We start from the raw sequence: 20,694 nt of genomic DNA, 5'->3' as shown, positions 1-20,694 counted from the left end.
CTGCACAACTCTAAATCTTCTTGTGCCTTAGAGAACAAGCATTTTATGTTAACAATTTTCAAGTAGTTTAGATAATCTTAGAGCATTATTGATGGATTTGCCACGTTTTGATTTAAAGTTTAAGAGATTTCCATATCTTAATACAAAATTTGAGCCTCCAACATTGTACAGTCTGATAATATCTTGTTCAGTCCAAGCACCTGGGTATGGGGTTAAATTTAGGTGTACTTCTCTAAAAAGCTAGCCTGTTTAAGGTTGAGAGAGCATGCTTTTCCACATCTGTTTAAAAAATTCCTGCCTGTTTGGTCATATGACCACATGAGATCTCGTGCATGGAATGTTTCTTAACTGTTCCACTTTTGAAACATAGAAAATTCCAGGTGTAAAGGATAAAACAGTGAGAAGTTTATACATGTATATAGACTTGATTCATTCTTGCAATTGATACAGCATTTATCAAAATATGGTACTGTAATAGAACATATCAGAACTGCATGGTTTTAAGTACCTTGTGTATTACGGTAATTATTATGAATACACTGTATTTTGTTGAATACAATACTGAATTCTATTGGACAAGTATTGTTATGAAAACTTTGAAGTAACTAGATCATGAAACTAGAATGAACTTTTTACTCAAATTTGGGTATAATGTTGTTAAAGATCTATACTTATGAAATAACTGTGAAATTTACTCTTCAAAAACATTAAGTGAATAAAAGCTTTAATTTAAACTTCAAAATTTAACTATGGATTTCATTCATCCGGGCAGGTAATTATCCCCCGCTGATGGAATCAGGAGGGGGATATAGTTTTGGCGTTGTTTTGTGGGCTTGTTCTGGTCAGACCCTTTAACTCAGAGTTATGGCCCTTGATTAGTTATGCAGTATGCATATAGAGCAAAAATCATATCTGCGCTACTTCTCTGCAACTACTGGCTGGAATTCAACAAAACTTTATTGGAACCTTCAATACCAAGAGGAGATGCGCATAACATCACATTGTTTGGGTCAGACACTTTAACTCAGAGTTATGGCTCTTGATTAGTTATGCAGAATGCATATAGAGCAAAAATCGTTTCCGCGGTACTTCTCTGCAACTACTGGCTGGAATTCAACAAAACTTTATTGGAACCTTCAATACCAAGAGAAGATGCACATATCATTGCCTTGTTCGGGTTAGACATTTTAACTTAGAGTTATGGCCCTTGATAACTTATGCAGTATACAACCAGAGCAATAATAGTTTCAGTGCTACTTCTCTGTAACTACTGGCTGGAATTCAATGAAACTTTATGGGATACGAAGAGGAGATGTGCATATAGTCGCCTTGTTCGGTCAGACACTTATAACTCAGATTTATGGCCCTTGATTAGTTATGCAGTATGCATACATCTCATTGGCATTTCCAGATATTACTATTTAACACACAGTTATGGCTCTGTTATTGCCCTGAATATTTATCAAGTTCAAAGAATTTTACTGTTTATGCCATGATATATATATAAATAAAGCCTTATGTCCAGTTGTTGTGTTAGTAATAGCCAGTACTTGGCGGGGGATATAAATTCAACGAATTTGCTTGTTTCTATTGTGACAGAACAGGACAATATTGGGGGTCTGTGATCCAGAATGCACAGGATCAGGGAATGTATTAAACATAGAGGAACACGCATACACTGATTTGGTTTTTATAAGCATTGTAAAATTAACAGATGAAACATTCTTGTTCCTAAAAAATCAATAACATAGATTAAATGAACTCTATACTCTTAAAATAACTTTGGAAACTGGAATGAATAATATATGTACTGTTGGTATATGCTGAAAAACAGAGATTTCCGACATTTGCCATATTATTTTGCACTGTCTTAAAGCTGAATACAAACCTCATCACTAAAGTATTTAAATCAGTGATTCCTAATTATAAGAAATACTCCTTGTGGCTGAGGGGTTGCCTCTAAAGGTTGAGGCATCAGAACTGCAGCTATCATTTATCCCTGCATGATCATATAAGAGGCAACGAAATGGGTTTGAATTGTAGGAGTCTATCCAGCAAGTGAAATGGTTTTAACCCCTGGTGTTGCTTTTAGTTAGTAACACCTGAGGCTAACCAAAATCATCCTTCCTGTTTGCCTGTTTTGGCGACATATGACCTCAATTGTGTTGATGTGCCATAAAACCAAACAAAACTAAAGTATATTTGTACCAGAAATAAATGACAACACTGATGAAGTAAGAGGCATTTCTTACAGAACTCTAGACACCTGCTGTTTAAAATCTGGAGATCCCTCGAGAGTAATTACATGTACTAATGTAAATTGTTGAAATACACAAACGCTGTTAAAACAAGTCAAAACCACAAGATTTTTACTCCTAAAATAAGTAAGAAAATAAATGAAACATAAATCTATACTCTTAAAGCTCAGACAAGTCTCCAAATAGACCTTGTACAAAGATGTTTCTTGAGGTCAAAATAATGGCAGCCACTCTATCCAATAGGAACACAGTTTTCTGTTTTTCATATTCACCTTGTATCTTTCTTTAAATAGTACAAATAATGCTCTTAATTGTAACATTTGTTACTTCTCAACCTAATAACTGTGGATTTGTTGTAGAAACATGTGTTCCAGATAAATCAAAGATTAAAAAATAGCAATGTGTATTTTAATTACTTTCTTTCTTCACTTCACAATATTTTTTATTTTTAAATACATTTTTATAATATTCATGAAAGTTGGCATAAATCAGCTTTCAAAACAGTATGAAAATTGTAAAACTAGTGAAATCTTTATCATTCTGATTATAATTCATTATCTTGCTTTTAGAATTGGTTTTATTGTAAAATTCTAGCATACCATAACATGATGTTGAAATTTTAAACTGTCCAATTTTTTTTTAAAAAATTGTTAATATATTTCTTGTCTTTGGATTTACATATTTACCGCAAAACCAATTAATGATGTAAGTAACATGTAAGTGCATTATAACGATATATATACACAACATAAATACAAGAATATATCATATGACATCAGATATGACATCAATAAACCAAATTATCTCAGGAAAATTACTTCTATGCTCAGTGTAGTTCAACATATTTTTATTAATGTTACATGAAGAAGTGAAATATATATTGATTTTTCTTTTTGAACTTGAACCGTGGATTTTTCAACAACAACAACGCAAAATTGATATCTATTTCCTTGACTTATTCAAACAAAATATGTTAGAAATTAGGAAACATTATTTTGTTGGGTTAAAAACTTTTCAAGAAAACACCTTTAGTATAGCACTACTGGTATATAATTATCATTTCTTGCTAAAATAATCTGTAATGTTATTTGAGGTAGATGGTTTTGGGGATTTAAAGAACAGTTTCTTCTGGCCTGCTGGTTTCACAGAATTTGTTGCATTGCTGGCTTTCTCTTTTTTCCATTGTTGTGTTAATTCTTCCCTTATATCTGGAGGCAAGCTCTCAAAAACTGCTGGGTCAACATTATTTGGTACAGCAACAGCCTCTGAGGTAGTTTCCTTTGAATTTTTATCACAATTACTTAGTTTGTTAGAGGCTGGCATATTTAGATTAACATTAGTTTTACTGGAACAATGAAAACTTTCTGCACTGTTTTTACCTACTGTACAGTTTCCATCCTTGTTAGATGTGTAAGAATTTTTAAAGCATGTTTCAATTTGAGCATCTTTTAACAAGACAGTACTGCCTGTCTGAACAATAGCATCACTAGCAGTGCCTGAATGTCTGTTAGCGGTGTGAATATTCTTCTTTGTTTTGTTTTCATTATTCAAACTATTATTTTCACTAGTTGGCAATGATGTACTTGGCATACCTAAATTTGATTTCAAACTACTTTTTTGAGTATATGTATCTTGACCATGATCAGTGTGTTTCTTATTTCTAGAACTGTGATGCACTGGTGTATTGTCAAGTATATCTTTCTGAATATCAGGTGGTAGCTCTAAGAAAACATCTAGGTCTAAATCCTGGGGCAGAATCTCTGCAATGTTTGACGGAAGTTTAAAACTACCCGTACTGTTACATTTTCTTTTGGCGACATTTTCATCTTTTTCATTACAAGTTCTATTATTATTGTCACTAGCAAGTCTTTTCAAAGACATTCTTGATTCAAAAGATTCTGTGTTTGAATAAGCACTGGTTGAAACTTGGGAACTTAAATTACCCTTACTTGAATTACCTGTACAAGATTGTTCACTATTTGTAGGTTGTTTTATAACCCATTTTTGAATACCTGATACACCTTTCTTTGTGGTTAATCCAGGAGAATATTCCTTGTCATTTAAACCTAATCCTTTTTGCTTTGAACTTGCTGTACATTCAAATGGTACTGCTTCAGTTGTTCTCCCTGTGTCAGCACTCCCACGGTCACCTGGCTGTGTTGGAGCACTTTGACTGGATTGTTTTTTTGGAGAAAAAAAGCTTGAAATATCATTGGATGATTTTTGTTCCAGTTTTGTAAAAGCAACATTGATAAGCGTAAGATGGAAAGGTGATTTAACAGCCACCATCTTTGTAAATAAGCCATACGCTAAAGTCTCCAGTTGACTGCTTGAATGGGTAAGATTATCTAAAAGAAAAAAAGAATGAAAATAATTGTAAAGATTTTTTAAGTTAACATGACTAAAAAGATGAAGAATTTTATGCAACTAATGTTAACAGAGGCTGACTGGATATTACTTGAATCTGAATGTAAAATATACTTGTTTGACATGATTCTTTTGTTCTAGATAGGACTTAGTTTAATATTTTACATATATTACATTTTATTTAACAAAAAAAACATGGGCTTGAGGGCAATATGCAAGTTTACGAACTGGTTGGTCAGACCTCGGAAGGTATATGGCCCGAAGCGCAGCTGAGGGCCATATTCCTTCCGAGGTCTGACCAACCAGTCCGTAAACTTGCATTTTGCCCTCAAGCCCATGTTTTATTTGTTATATTATACCGAATCTAAATCCTTTCATCCATTTGTTTTGTGCTGTCATTTTACTATTATTTGCTTTCAAATAATAATTTTACTTGTTCAGTGTGTGAAATATCTCAAACCCTAGTCGGATTTTGTTTTATTATTTTCAAGCGATGCAACAAAAAATCATGTTCTTCTTTTAATATTCCATTTTTGCTAATCAAATTAAATATTTAATGTTACATTGTACTAGGCAAAAAAACCAGGACTTTAAGAATTTCACAAACTGTATAAATAAAATCTATAAATAAATTTAAGACAAATCATGAATTTTGATCAACATTTAATAAATTTATGTCCCTGATAAAAAGGCGAATCGACTGGCCATTTTGACAGTTATGTCATGAAATTCGCATGTCGTGATAGTTACGTTTAAACGGTCTTCACAAGAATTATGGACTGCCCCCGGTCTGTATGCGGTTTATGGACCCGATGACGTCATATTAAATATAGAAGAGCATATGCAAATGAGGTATAATATATGTGTATAATTGTTACATAAATTGAAAGGGTTAGAAAGAAAACTTATATAGTTCCTCTCCCTTAGATAGGATTTCATTCAATATGGCATAGATCTTCACTAAATGTACAAATATTATATACATGTATTATTACCAGACGAGAACTTGTTGAAAACCGAGGATGGTATACTACATTGTCGGCTCTCACGATTATTGTATCTGTTTGTCTTCAGCATTCTACGTACACTTAATCTCAGCGTTTGTGGTCTCCTCCCATCTTCTAAAAGTCTGCAACAGAAAATAATGTCAGGAGCAGTCTTTACAGATTACTCTAACAACTTTCATAAATCATCAATTTTACAATCATAAACTTATTGGTGGTTAAAAATGCTTTTACAAGATTTTAGTTTTCATAAAAAACATGAAACAAACTTACAGATACTAAGCAATACAAGTACAGTCTAACTTGCCCATGCGACCACGTGTCTTAAGCGACTTTTGTCTTAAACGACCACTTTAAATTCCCCCGATCATTTTCTCTCTATATTTTAATGTATTAAGCGACTTTTGCTCAACGCGACCAATCCCATAAATTAAGATATTTACAAAACATTTAAATAAATACCTTTATGCAATAAATTCAAAATCTCTATCTAGTGCAAGTAAAAATATTTAGAACCTTCAAGAAGAAACATTATGCTTTTTACTTGAAAATTTACCAATTTAATGTTTCTTTTTGATATGAAGATTTTACATGTATAATAATTTTGTCACTACTAACTATTTACCTGGATAACATTTTGTTTACACTTTAAAAAATTTACTTGAGGAAAAATAATCCTGAACACAATGAAAAAATTACCTGTGTAACAAACTGTTGATTAATTGTTTGATTTTTGACTTCACATCTTCAACATTACTGCACTTCTTGAAGGAATCCTCATCACTTAATGTCTGATAACATGCAAAAATAAAATGCACACACATTTTCTCAATAAAACTGTAATATCAATACATACCTGTCTATAATAAGCTCTCAACTATCATAAGAATAATTAATTAGAGCTCTCATTGATAGAGACAATATTGATATATTGTTGATATTTTTCTGTTGATCAATAATCAATACATTTTGACTAATAAAAGTGAAATAATGCCCATCCAAGAGTATATATTTAGTGAACAGGTGAAATTCCAAATAAAGTTACATTGCCATAATTCCTTCATATCCTCTATCTTACTTCACATGAATGATAAATAACTCATGTGGCCCAAGGTAATTTCTATAAATATCAATCAGAATTTACTTGTATCTTTTAATTTATATTTAAAGAGTGGGGCTGTCTTTTTATATTATAGGCAGATTTATAGTTTATCTTTAACATTTTCTAATATCAGCTGTTAATTAATCAATATTATAACAGTCAATCTTTTGAAATATTTAATTAATTTATCTCATTGGCATAATGTCACAGAAATTAAATCAAATTAAATGTCAAGGAATTATGAAAATTCACCCAAAACATATACATGTACAGAAGCTGTTTAACATCATGCTGTTGTTATATATAATAGTGGAAACATTTCAAAGCAATGATGACAAAAAATATGGCTGGAAAAAAATCATGCAATGGGCTTTTATAAACAAGACACTGAACAGAACATGTTTTTAACTGAAATCAAAATTGAATGACAGACAAGTAATTATGGTAATTATAGGTGTATTCAACAGTATTGTTGATATTTTTCATCCAATATTGATATATTGTTTAGGAAATAGATATCAATTCTGAGTGCATTGTTGTAGAATAATGCACGGCTTGAGTTCAAATGCGTAGTAATATAATCACGAAGGCCGATAGGCCTGAGTGATTAATTACAAAGCATTTGAACGAAAAACGTGCATTATTATACAATAATGCACGAAGAATTAATATCTATTTCCATTCTAACACGTCAAGAATAAATATAATTATTATTATAAAGTTGGACTTTATGTTTGGCGGTTAAATTTCTTTCGCCAGAAACGTTCTTTAAAGGCCGTTCCAGTGGGTTGAAAAAATGTCGTTAAATCTACCGTGTGTAGAAACATTTTGAGAATAACGAATTTTGAAAACGTTGATAAAACTTTGTTTGTTTATTTTATTTCAGTCTATAATTTTCCAAGCGAAATACAAATTATTAAAAGTGAAATAAATGTAAAACTTAACTCGTCTGCGACGTTAAAATAGCGTACTTGATTTTGATTGTTTAACACGTGCTGTTTGGCGCTACATTGTGACGTCACGTAAACAACACTTTAAATGTCTGTACAGTGTTAACGACTGAACTAAAGATATTGGTGTTCGGATTTATTTTCTTAGTTAGACCATTTTCTTTCATTCTAGATAGTTTTCACAACAAAATTCGACAAAATATTGTTTTTATTTATCAGATTTTTCAAACAAAATGGCGCCCTCAATGTGAAAATACACAGGGAGATAATAAGAACGGCGAGTGCATTGCTGTAGAATAATGCACGCTTCGGGCCTTCTTTGTTTATATAGAAAAAAATCCGATAGTGTTAGAATGATATGCTTTGCACTGAATCAATGACAGTTCCATAATTAATATATTTTAACAGCTGAAAAATTTGATAACCATTACTTTAATTTTACAGTGTTATTTGAATATTTAAATCTGCAAAAAACAATTCAAATTTTCTTGCAAAGAAATATTTATTCTAATCAATATCCAATGAAATATTTCATCTCTTTCCCCCATTCACTCCTCACATCCACTAACACAACTAACAAGTTATGATTCTATAAGGAAACTAATAAATCCTAGAAGGACTTACTTTAGCCTTAGCAAAATAATTTCCTCTGTAGCCTTTCCAAACAAGAAAGGTAATTTGTGCTACCTTGGTTCTCAATATAACTAGTATAAACAAACATGATCTGAACCGCTGCAATTCCCTTGTGGTCGAGGGGTTTATTTTATGGGCTAAAGCAGCAGAATTGCAGTCACCTTATAACCCTGCATGATCGTAAGAGGCGACTAAATGAGTTTGAATTATTGCAGTCTATGCAACTCCAGCAGGTGAGATGGTTTTGACCCCTGGTGTAGCTTAGTTTGTAACACTCTATGTTAGCCAAAATCATCTTTCCTGTTTCTTTCTCAAACCTTAGACATGCAAATGAAATGCTGCAAAGTTTGAACCTATCGTCAAAGCATTTCAACAGGTAATCAGACAGGCATTAAAAGAAAAGGGCTGGCAATCACCAGTCCAATTGATATCCCTACCTGTATACAACACAATAGAAATGAGCTGTGTCATGACAAAACCAACATAGTGCGTTTGCGACCAGCATGGATCCAGAACAGCCTGCTCATCCGCGCAGTCTGATCAGGATTCATGCTGTTCGCTATCAGTTTCTCTACTTGTAATAGGGTTGGTTAGCGAACAGCATGGATCCTGATCAGACTGCGCGGATACGCAGGCTGGTCTGGATCCATGCTGGTCGCAAACGCACTATGTTGGTTTTGTCGTGACACAGCTCAAATGTTCATGATTTACCTGAGGTAGACCAAATGCTATAACTGGACTATCATCAATGCCTAAACACAATTTCTTCATAGTTTCCACTGAAGCATGTCCAAACTCCTCCTCGAGTACTGATTGGTCAACGTTCTGTAGGTCTGCTACACTGACCACCCCTACTTCCTTCAATCGTCGTGCAGTTGTGTGACCAATTCCTGATATCAGGATAGAATAATAATGATTGATTTCATTTCTAATTTAGTATAGATATATTTATTTTAGCATGATATAAAACCATTTAAACATTGTCAAGTACAGTTTCTAACACTGCCAATACTTGTGTTATATAAAGATAACATTGGTATGACCCCAGCATGGACAGGACTCACACATACTATGACATGATTGAGAGGCAGCACTTTAACCACTGGATCATCAATCTACTTCTATTACATGTAATTCAATCATTTGATAATTTTCCTTATTTATGTGCAATGAAACACTTAACTAACTAAAATAATTAATGTGATAAAATGTACACAAGTAAAACATCGTAATTAAGTATTAATAAAGCAGTATTTAAGCTATTCACCTTGAATATTTCTGACACTTTTTAGACTTGACATCAGCAGATTCACAGTGTGAGGGTACAGGGTTGTCTGCTGGTTGGGTTTGTGTGTACTTGCCACTAGTTTTGACAAGAGCTTGTTATGGGCTATCCCTGCACAGCAGGTGATACCTAGTTCCTTGAAAAGTCCAGCACGAATTTCCTGTGCAATATGTGAGCCTATAGTGAGGCGTTCCTTACATCCACAACAGCATGATACTGTAAATATACCATCAAGATTAAACACCTACAGAACTTTCTCTTAAAATGTCAGAAGATAAGTGACAACATCATTCTCTGACTGGAAATAATGTCATACCTTTGTTATCAGAATACAACCACATAAGTGTGTGAGTCATGTCATTACTATGATTTCTGTTGATGATAAATCTAGCTTTATCAGTCCTCTCAGCTTTGTTAGACACCTCATCAATACATATTTAAATAAAATGAAGAGAATGGAATATTTTACCTCTTACTAGTTCGAAAACATTAAATCAAATAGATTTTTTTTAATATTAAAATCTCTCTTACTTTTGCCTAAAACATTTGGGACTCTCTTAAAGACATGATCCTTGGTATATAACTGCGTGCAGCATGAACTCAAGAGGTTCTTCACAGTTGTTTTTTTTTTATTTTAAATTTTAACAAGAACCATGTCAACATGGCCATCCCCCGCCGAATGTGATTGCTCATTGGAAGAATGTATATGTAGTAGAGCAGAATAATTCCATTTTAAGAGGTCTTTTTGGTAATGAAAACTGATGGCTATAGTGATTACAGATTTGAAACCTATGTGAACACTGATGGCTGAAAATAACAAAGGGCAATTACTGAAAAATAATGCAGGGTAGGTTATCATTCTTGTGTGCTGCATCCCTCCTCAGTAAAATCTATCCACCTATGAAGTTTCAAGTTGATACCTCAAATACTTTTTGAAAAAAAAAATGAATTGAAAAATTAAGTATGAAAAAGAACAAAGGGCAATAACACAACAATAATAAAAGGTAGGGGTATCATTCTTGTGCAGTGCACACCTCCTGAGTGAGATCTATGCACCTATGAAGTTTCATTTTGATATCTCAAAGGCTTTTTGAGTTATGCTCTGGACAAAAATTAATTTTGAAAAATAACAAAGGGCAATAACTCAAAAATAATGCAGGGTAGAGTTATCATTCTTAAGCACTGCACTCCTCCTCAATGAGATCCATCCCTCTTTGAAGTTTCAAGTTGATACCTCAAATACTTTTTCAGATAAGCTCTGGACAAAATAGCATGAAAAAAAACAAAGGGCAATAACTCAAAAATTGTATAGGGAAGAGTTATCATTCTTGTGCACAACATTCCTCCTCAATAAGATCTATCCACCTATGACATTTCATGTTGATATCTCAAACACTTTTTGAGTTATGCTCAACTCAGGTGAAAAATTAGGTATGAAAAATAACAAAGGGTAATAACTCAAAAATTATGAAAGGTATAGTTATCATTCTTGTGCACTGCACTCCTCCTCAATGAGATCCATCCACCTATGAAGTTTCAAGTTGATACCTCAAATACTTTTTGAGATAAAGTCTGGACAAAATAGAATGAAAAATAACAAAGGGCAATAACTCAAAAATTATGCAGGGTAGAGTTATCATTCTTGTGCACTGCACTCCTCCCCAATGAGATCCATCCACCTATGAAGTTTCAAGTTGATACCTCAAATACTTTTTCAGATAAGCTCTGGACAAAATAGCATGAAAAAAACAAAGGGCAATAACTCAAAAATTGTATAGGGAAGAGTTATCATTCTTGCGCACAACATTTCTCCTCAATAAGATCTATCCACCTATGACATTTCATGTTGATATCTCAAACACTTTTTGAGTTATGCTCCACTCAGGTGAAAAAATAGGTATGAAAAATAACAAAGGGCAATAACTCAAAAATTATGAAAGGTAGAGTTATCATTCTTGTGCACTGCACACCTCCTGAGTGAGATCTATGCACCTATGAAGTTTCATGTTAATATCTCATAGGCTTTTGGAGTTATGCTTTGGACAAAAATCAATTTTGAAAAATAACAAAGGGCAATTACTCAAAAATCATGCAAGGTAGAGTTATCATTCTTGTGCACTGCACTCCTCCTCAATGAGGTCTATCCACCTATGAAGTTTCAAGTTGATAACTCAAATACTTTTAGAGATATGCTCCGGACAAAAATGTCGGACGGAAGGTCGGAGACTATTTCTATATCCTCCGCCGAAATTTTTCGGCGGGGGATAAAAAAATAAACATGACTATTAAAATTGAAAAACATGATAAATAGAATACATAACAAGTGTCTGATATTACAAAATTTATCAGGCAAGGCTAAGAAAAAAAGAAGGATAAGGCTTTGCCGAGTCACTTGCATGCTATTCTCTATATTATATCTGTGAAGTTTTCCTATATCTTATGCAGTTGGATGGTTAATAACAGGGTTTTTTTTAATGAAATCAATTTTATATCATGCTGTTATATTGCAAGTTCATAGCAGGATGAGTTTATAACACAAATAGAGCAAGGGTTTTTAAGTCAACTATATACTGTATGGTACCAGTCTGCTGTAACCCATTCCCTATACAAGAAAATACCACTCCCTTTCAGTGACTGTCAAATTGTAACATCCATGCTACATGCCCCTTTATAGTGAATTAAGAATATCACAAGCTTTTTGTGCCAAAAATAAAACCACCATATTGCAGAGAATAAACACAATGTAAAAATTACCACAATACCAAGTTGGAGGATTTCAATTTAGTACATTAATTAGTTATTGCAGTTACAAAACAAATATGTTTATGAACCATAATTTACTATATTATTCTGTGTGCAATTTACTTAAATATAACTTACAGCTGACAATCATCATAAGGATTTATCTTTGATATATATAAAAGACATATTTTAAAATGAGAAAATTGTTCTATTCAATTTAAGCTCTACATTGAGCTTTAATCTGTTGTGAGATAGTGATAAAATTACCATCCTTTTTAACTTTACTGTAGCCTGCTAGTGACAAGGCCGAAAATAAAAATATGTTTGTTTCCTCTTCCCAACCCATTAAAATAAAAATATATTTGTTTTATATGTGCATATTATAATAAATAATCTGCATATATGTATAATGAACTATTAAAATTAACTAATCAAGTGCAATAGTATATGTACATGCATTACCATATTCACATCTGACATATGTAACAATTTACTAACTATGCTAGCTGTCTAAAATATCAGATTAGATTAAACTTATTGTACTCTGAAAGAAAAAAAATACTTTCATCCCCTAAGAACCTGAAAAATTCTTTTGGGTAGGGGCAAATTTGTTGGGTAGGTAGGGAAGGGGAAACAAATTAAATTTTATTTTAGGCCCAACTGAATGTACATGTATCTATGTGACAAGTGCAGACAAAGATTTTAGTCTGTATTGTTTGCTCTCAGTCAGTACATATCGTGAAATTTTCCCTAAAATATGATGAATAATATAGCAAAAAGCCACCTAACTGCTTTCTTTAAATTTAATTATGACTGATATATAACAAACTCAAAATTGTAAAATCATCATTATTAGTGACAATTAGAGCTATTCATAAAATGGAGTAAATATAAACATACCATCTGTATCTCCCTCTGGCAGGTATATATGACCTTTCACCTCTGTTGTCATGGCAACACTTTGTTTGTGTATTCTATCATTCACAAGCTCTGTTATATCTAGAAAATTCTCATCAAAACCCAATCTTTCCACAAGAGGACAATATTTCTGTAGATAATCTGTAACAGAGGAAACAATAGAATTAGATGTGCATAAAAATCAGGATATCAATGCTTTGCAACTGACCCTTAGCATGCGATAACAAAAACATAATACTGGAAACAGGTTTTACCACAGTCAATAAGTTTTGGCATTTTCTAATAATAAATTCAGACGCTACCCTGCCTTTTTACTTGATTAATTGAAAAAACAAATATATATTTAATGATAAAGTCAGAAGTCAGAACTATTAGTAAAGGTTACAAAACCTTCAACAAATGTGTTTGACCTCACATGAGACTTTTACCTTTATAACATGTGTTTGACCTTAACCTTTGAAATTGTGTTTGACCTCACATAAGTCCTTAACTCTTGACAAATGTGTTTGACCTCACATTTGACCCTAACTATTGACAAATAATATGACCCATACATTGACACTTACATGTATCATGTTTAAATTGTTTTCACACATAACATTTAACTGAGTAGGTATGCATGACTGAGAAAAAAGAAACTTCCAAAGCAGTGTATTTTATAAATTGATTTTTATAGGCCTGTCAAAATTAACAAGAGTGATCAGTGATCACATGTGTCCCTTGATGATAGCCAACTGCATGTTGCAGCTACTGTGAAGCAGGATACACAAAAATCAGTAACAGGGCAAAATAGTTTTTTTATTCAAGGGCCATAATTCAGCAAATACATAATTCAACCCGAAACCCCATTAAATATTCGCAAATACTTGAGCCTGAGGAATTGATCAATCCAGTGTTTCATTCAGTATAAGAGAAGAAGTCTGGACAAAACTTTAAGAAATAAAAATCATTAAAGAGCCATAACTCAAAAATTATTGAACCAAAAATGCACATGTAGTCTTGTACATTCCTGTAAGGTTAAGATGAAATTGCAACAGTAGTTCCTGAGGAGTAGTCCAGACAAGTTTTGTGACGGAAGAATGGACAGACGAGATGCCAAAAAAGTAATCCCTATATGTCACCACTTCTCTGTAGCAGGGGACACAAGAATTCAATATCACCAGCAATAAAAGAATTTTTCTATCTGGTGATCTGATCTAGTGATTAAGATGTCTGCTTCTCAACCTAAGAATTGTAAGTCTGAGGCCTTCAAAGAAACAATGTTTCGCTATGATACCATAACTCATTAGTTCCAAGAATGCACACTTTAAAGAGGCTAAAATTAGCTTCAAGCTCTCATAATCAATATAGGTTCAATTGAAAAATGAAACTGACTATAATATACTTTGTTACATAATTACAGTCATACCGGTGATCAAGGCGGGACAAAGGAGAAACATAACCTGTCCTGTAAAGTCAAGTGTTCCTTATCAAGAGGATTCTCTATTCTGTTTAATCATTGCAGTGTCGTCTAAGGGTGGCATTTGTTATGAAGAGTGGTCTTTAGTTGGGGTGGTCTTTGGCACGGTTTTTACTGTTTATGCTGATTGCTAGCACATTATGCTGAACAAAAAAATACTTGTTACAGGTTTGTACAATATGGGAAATAAAATGTTAATTACAAAAAAGCTTCAAGCTCTCTTCATGGTCATGAAATAATGTATCTTTAACCAAACATTGATATACATACTGGATATTTTGTAGGACATATGTCTGTAGTTTGTTAAGTCCTCTCCACTAACAAGAACAAGATCAGGGCATTTCTCTAGAGCATCTTTAACTGTCATCAGCTTGGTTAGTCCTTGCTCTCTGGCCACATAGTTACATGTTACAATGATATATTTCTGTTGAATCCCTACAAGAGTGATAAAAATATACATCTTGAATGTTTTAAACTATAAGAGACCCTAAAACTGATAATACCAATGTTTGAAAAATACTTTAAACTGAAGAAACATTTTTTCAAATTGAAAAATACCTTTTTTCATTAAACATGCATAATCAAACACTACAGAACTGCAGTTTCTTTATGTCTTTTTCAAAAGGACAGTATCAACTGATCTTGGTCTGCATTGGTTACATGGATCGATCAGTTGCAGCCAGAAGGCTAAGAGTAATATACAGAAAATTCATTGATGGATGGCAAGAAAGTGAAATTAAACAAATGTAGATACAAGAGGGCCAAGATGGCCCTAGAACGCTCACCTGACCCATCAAACTCATCTGAACAATTACCTAGACAAGCATCCTGACCAAGTTTCATGACAGGTGAGTCAAAAATGTGACCACTAGAGTGTTAACAAGGATTATCCATATTTGAGCAGTGTGACCTAGTTTTTGACCCCAGGTGACCCATACTCGAACTTGACCTAGAAATCATCAAAACAAACTTTCAGACCAATTTCCAGGATACTTGGATCAAAACAGTAACCGCTAGAGTGTTAACAAGATTTTTCTGTTTTTAGCTCCTGTGACCTAGTTTTTCATCCGAGATGACCAATGTTTGAACTTATCCGAGCAATTACCTAGACAAGCATCTTGACCAAGTGTGATGATAACTGAGTCAAAAATGTGACCACTAGAGGTTAACAGTTACAAAGTTTTTCCATATTTTGGCGGTGTGACCTAGTTTTTCATCTGAGATGACCCATGTTCAAACTTGACCTAGAAATCATCAAAACAAACTTTCAGACTTATTTACAGGATTTTTGGATCAACACAGTGGCCACTAGAGTGTTAACAAGATTTTTCTATTTTTAGCTCCTGTGACCTAGTTTTTCATCCGAGATGACATATGTTCCAATTCATCCGAGCAATTACCTAGACAAGCATCCTGACCAAGTTTGATGATGACTGAGTCAAAAATGTGACCACTAGAGTGTTAACAAGGTTTTTCCATAATTATTTGGGCTGTGTGACCTAGTTTTTGACCCCAGGTGACCCATATTCGAACTTGACCTAGAAATCATCAAAACAAACTTTCAGACCAATTTCCAAGATATTTGGATCAACACCACTAGAGTGTTAACAAGATTTTTCTATTTTTAGCTCCTGTGACCTAGTTTTTCATCCGAGATAACCCATGTTCAAACTTATCCAAGCAATTACCTAGACAAGCATCCTGACCAAGTTTGATGATAATTGAGTCAAAAATGTGACCACTAGAGTATTAACAAGGTTTTTCTATTTTTAGCTCCTGTGACCTAGTTTTTCATCCGAGATGAACCATGTTCAAACTTATCCGAGCTATTACCTAGATAAGCATCCTGACAAAGTTTGATTGTGATTGAGACAAAAATGTGACCGCTAGAGTGTTAATGAACAAGTGTGGACGAACGACGGATGAGGACATTCAACGATCCTAAAAGCTCACCCTGAGCTAGCTCAGGTGAGCTAAAAATGCAGTAAAACAGAAATGAAAAGTTCAACTTACCTAAAGGTTTATTTTTTAAGTCAGGTTTCCTCAGCATTTCAACTTGAGCATAAAAACAATCAATATCTATATGAAGTATTACACATGGATGAGTTGGTTCTGAAATACAATAACAATATAATTAATTACACAGGAACCCGAAAAAAGAACGATTTAAATAAAAATCCCATATTATATAATATACTATTATATATATTGGATTTTTATTAAAATCGTTCTTTTTTGTTTTGGATAGAATTTCGAGATCTACAAAGAGCGGTCAATAACAGTATGATGGAGTTTATTGCTAGGGCTGGCAATGGAACTGACGATGGGAGAAGAGCAGTGATAAACTCATTCAATTGGCATAAAAGTTGGATAGTTGATAAGAGTATGTAGTCACTTGTTTCTGATAAATTTTAATGTGCTTTATTGATTAAGTGTGCTCGGAAGTAATTCCAGGCGTATTTACAAATATTCCTTCAATCCTTGTAAATGTAGTGGTGGGTGGGGAAATGTTGTTGCCTTCCTTGTGTTTTTTTTTAAAGTATATATATATATGGGATTTTTTTGAAATCATTATTTTTATGTTTTGGATAGAATTTCGGGTTCCTGTGATAATTATTACAAAGTTGTTAGTAGTTTAATCAGCTGGGCAGACAAATCCAGCAGACTGATTTTCCTGGTTAACTTACCAGTAATTACAAAATTCTACACAAATGACTGACTAGTGACTACTCTGCTACATGATTTCAGAAACAGTGGTAAACCACAATTGAGCAATAGACCTAATATCTCATATTAATTGTTAAGGAGAAGATTCACCTTGTCTGATTATCAAACAAGCTATCCCTGGATTACAAATCCAATGGGATGGACATCAATACAACTTACGGTACCATTTGAGAAGTATAATTTGAGAAGTATAATCAGACTTCTTAGGCTTGACAATAGTTTTGCTATAGTTATAAATATCAAGGAAAATAAATAAATTTTATGGAAATAGACCTACATATAGCTTGTAGCTTGTCCCAGATGTAGGCCAATTTCGTGTTTGTTATGCAATAATTGACAATTAATAATAACAATCATAATAATAATCTACCAGGTTTATTTAATTTCTGCTTATTGTACGGTATATTGACTTGATTGTCACTTTCGTCAACAGGTTTATTCCATCCGTCATCTTCACTATCCGTGTTCTCACTCTCCATTATTTTTTGTCTGTAAATGGCGTTGCATAGAAAAGGGAAGTAACTTTCAATTGTCAAGCGCTGATATTGTACTCAATAATTCCGCGTCATCTCTTATTTCACGGTAATGGCATATTTTTATGTGACCAGTGTTAAAATTGGTCAGAATTGACATATTTTATTCAAACACCTTAACAACAAAGTTTTTGTGCAAAATATTTTCAATCTCTAGATTCTCACGTAAAACCAGGTACGTATATTATACGTACCTATAGTATGAAACAGAACAACATTTTACAAACTTCTGCAAAAAGCAACAATAGTCCGTTAAATTTGTACATACGTCTGAAACAATCACCATTTTCAAAATGTTCTGTTTGTTAAAAATAAATGTTGAGTTACAATGTAAAGATACTTTTAATATTTAAAATTATGCAAAATAACATGGAGTTAAATATAAGATGGAGAAGAGACTGTGACGTCACACAGTTAAACTCAGTATCGGTGGAATTGTACGTGTTACCGCAAGTTATCATATGTCGCGAGATTTTGCGAAATTTAAAATGCATCCTGGGTAAAAGTAGCCAAAAAACCGGTATGCCTAAAATACGAAAGTGAGATTTTTGACGAAAGTGAGCGAAAGTGACTTTTAAAATTTGAATTGTACCGTTTTAATAGAATTTTACGGTGAATTTTCTGTTTGTAGTCGTATATTACTAGCAACATATAATATTTCTTTTCAAAAATAATCCCTATGTTGATTTAATCGCCATTTATTTGCACAATTTCTATACACAAGTTCTGAGATCTTCCTTCCGCTCACTTTGAAAAATACGAAAGTGACTTGTAAAATATAAAATAAAGCGTTGAATTTAAAGTAATACATATATTGCATTTTTGAGGCGAATAATATCAAAAATTAATATTATTTATTGTCAAAAATAATCATTATGATGCTTTTTACCCCCATTTTTTCTACATAATTTTAATATGTACAAGTTCAGCAATCTTCCTTTCGCTCACATAGAAAATACGAAAGTGACCTCTAAATTATCAAATATAGAGTTTTTTTTTAAATATAGTGTTAAATATCAAATTATTAATTTCTGAAACTTTCTGCAATTTAAGTACATTTTCAATTCAAACTCTATATTTGATATTTTACAAGTTACTTTCGTATTTTTCAATGTTTACAAGCGAAAGGAAGATCGCTGATATTGTATATAGAAATTATGCAAAAAAAGGGGTATAAAACTATAAATCATCATAATGATTAATTAAGAAAATAAATAATATTAATTTCTTATATATTTACACGAACTGCAAATTTAGTACATTTTCAAATTAAACTCTACATTTAATACTTTACAAGTCACTTTCGTATTTTTCTATACAAGAGAAAGGAAGATCGCTGAACTTGTATATAGAAATTAATCCAATAAATGGCGATTAAATCATGACTATGGTTATCTATTATAATATATATAATAAGTTGCTAATAATATACATCTACAAACAGCAATTTTATTGTAAAATTCTATTAAAACAGTACAATTCAAATTCTAAAAGTCACTTTCGCTCACTTTCGTCAAAAATCTCACTTTCGTATTTTAGGCATACCCAAAACCTATATGTTACAGCTTATGACAATTTTTGTGCCATAAGTTTTAGAGCGGAAAAATCAAATTTTTAAAAGTACATGTATATGAAATATCGCCAAACTTCAGAAATGTATGTTTGGTGTTATCGTTCGTTAAAAACACAGGGGGCCCACATGGTGTTTGGATGGTATATACTGCTTGATGGTGACCTTAAAATGAGATTTAAGTATGTATATAAATGTAGACTATATTTATATACATATATATATGTGGGCCGCCTGTGATTAGCATAACGTTCTAAATTTTTATCAAATGAATGGATCAATAATTAACGCTAAGTGATGTTAACCAGTTAAGTTTGAAAATCAACATATGGACATGACGTTAGTTTTTTTAAACATAGTACGTTAGATATTTTCCAATTGTATATATAGAGGATATTGAATGAGTGTAAGTTCAATACTGAATTTATTGCACGAGTTGAATAAAATTATATTATGCGAGCCTCTGGCCTATTCAACGAGTGCAATAAATTCAGTAATGAAGTTACACGAATTTAATATTCTATTTATCACATACCCAAAATAAAGACCGTTTAAGGTAAAATAAGAGTCATTTTTCATTGACGCTTCTATAGTACATGTATATAACGCTAACATTTAGCACGTCTTTACACTATGTTTGAATAACGCTAATGACGTCACGTCAAAATATATGCAAGGCCGTGCAATACCATTTACGGAGTCGCAAAATCGACACGGGTGTGTGATAAATTAGTTAAATAAACTATTATGATGTCAGTAAACCTGTAACATGAGTAAATAAAGCAATGAACACTGCAAATCCAGATATCCCCAAAAGAATATTAACCTTCATGAATTAATGTGGACGAATAATACCAAAAAAAGGGGAAACAATTTTCAAAACGACCAAAAGAATCTCAGCTTAGCATCGCGCCATATTCACCGATGTTCCGACTTGAACTACAACATGACCTACATGGACATGAATTTAGCCTATTACAAGCAATAATCTCGCATGTATTGTTCACAAAACATTCTGTGAAGTATCATCAATTATACAGAATATAAAGCAGCTATATATAAGATTATGTTTCATTCAATATAAAACAATGTTATATATCCGTGGAAATAATACCATTATAAATTTACTATAATATGTGATTCCAT

The 20,694-nt window shown here is 32.7% G+C and overlaps 1 protein-coding gene across 1 annotated transcript; it reads right to left on the bottom strand.

The window, feature by feature from the left end:
- Positions 1-3,177: 3,177 nt before the first annotated feature.
- LOC132730328 (DNA polymerase iota-like) lies at positions 3,178-17,972 on the bottom strand. Its single transcript, XM_060716224.1, has 9 exons — positions 17,816-17,972; positions 16,732-16,830; positions 14,989-15,153; positions 13,242-13,400; positions 9,582-9,815; positions 9,026-9,204; positions 6,329-6,420; positions 5,621-5,754; positions 3,178-4,606 (listed from the first exon to the last, which is right to left on the bottom strand). The coding sequence occupies exons 1-9, from the start codon at positions 17,922-17,924 to the stop codon at positions 3,315-3,317; spliced, it is 2,463 nt and encodes an 820-aa protein (XP_060572207.1). The 5' UTR covers positions 17,925-17,972; the 3' UTR covers positions 3,178-3,314.
- Between the last annotated feature and the right edge of the window lie 2,722 nt (positions 17,973-20,694).

This window comes from Ruditapes philippinarum, unplaced genomic scaffold (assembly GCF_026571515.1).
Source record: "Ruditapes philippinarum isolate M1 unplaced genomic scaffold, ASM2657151v2 ctg1377_1_1_1_1, whole genome shotgun sequence".
Classification (NCBI taxonomy): Eukaryota; Metazoa; Mollusca; class Bivalvia; order Venerida; family Veneridae; genus Ruditapes; species Ruditapes philippinarum.
Note: the sequence above shows the minus strand (reverse complement) of the source record. Positions and strands in the feature narration are given on the sequence as shown.

Bases quoted from the DNA above. Each gene is read 5' to 3' on its own strand.
- LOC132730328 (XM_060716224.1), bottom strand. From the start codon at position 17,924: ATGGAGAGTGAGAACACGGATAGTGAAGATGACGGATGGAATAAACCT. The intron at 16,831-17,815 runs GTAGATTATTAT...ATTGTATTTCAG, and splicing joins GCAGAAATTAAATAAACCTG to AACCAACTCATCCATGTGTA. The intron at 15,154-16,731 runs GTAAGTTGAACT...TCACTCTTGTAG, and splicing joins CTTAAAAAATAAACCTTTAG to GGATTCAACAGAAATATATC.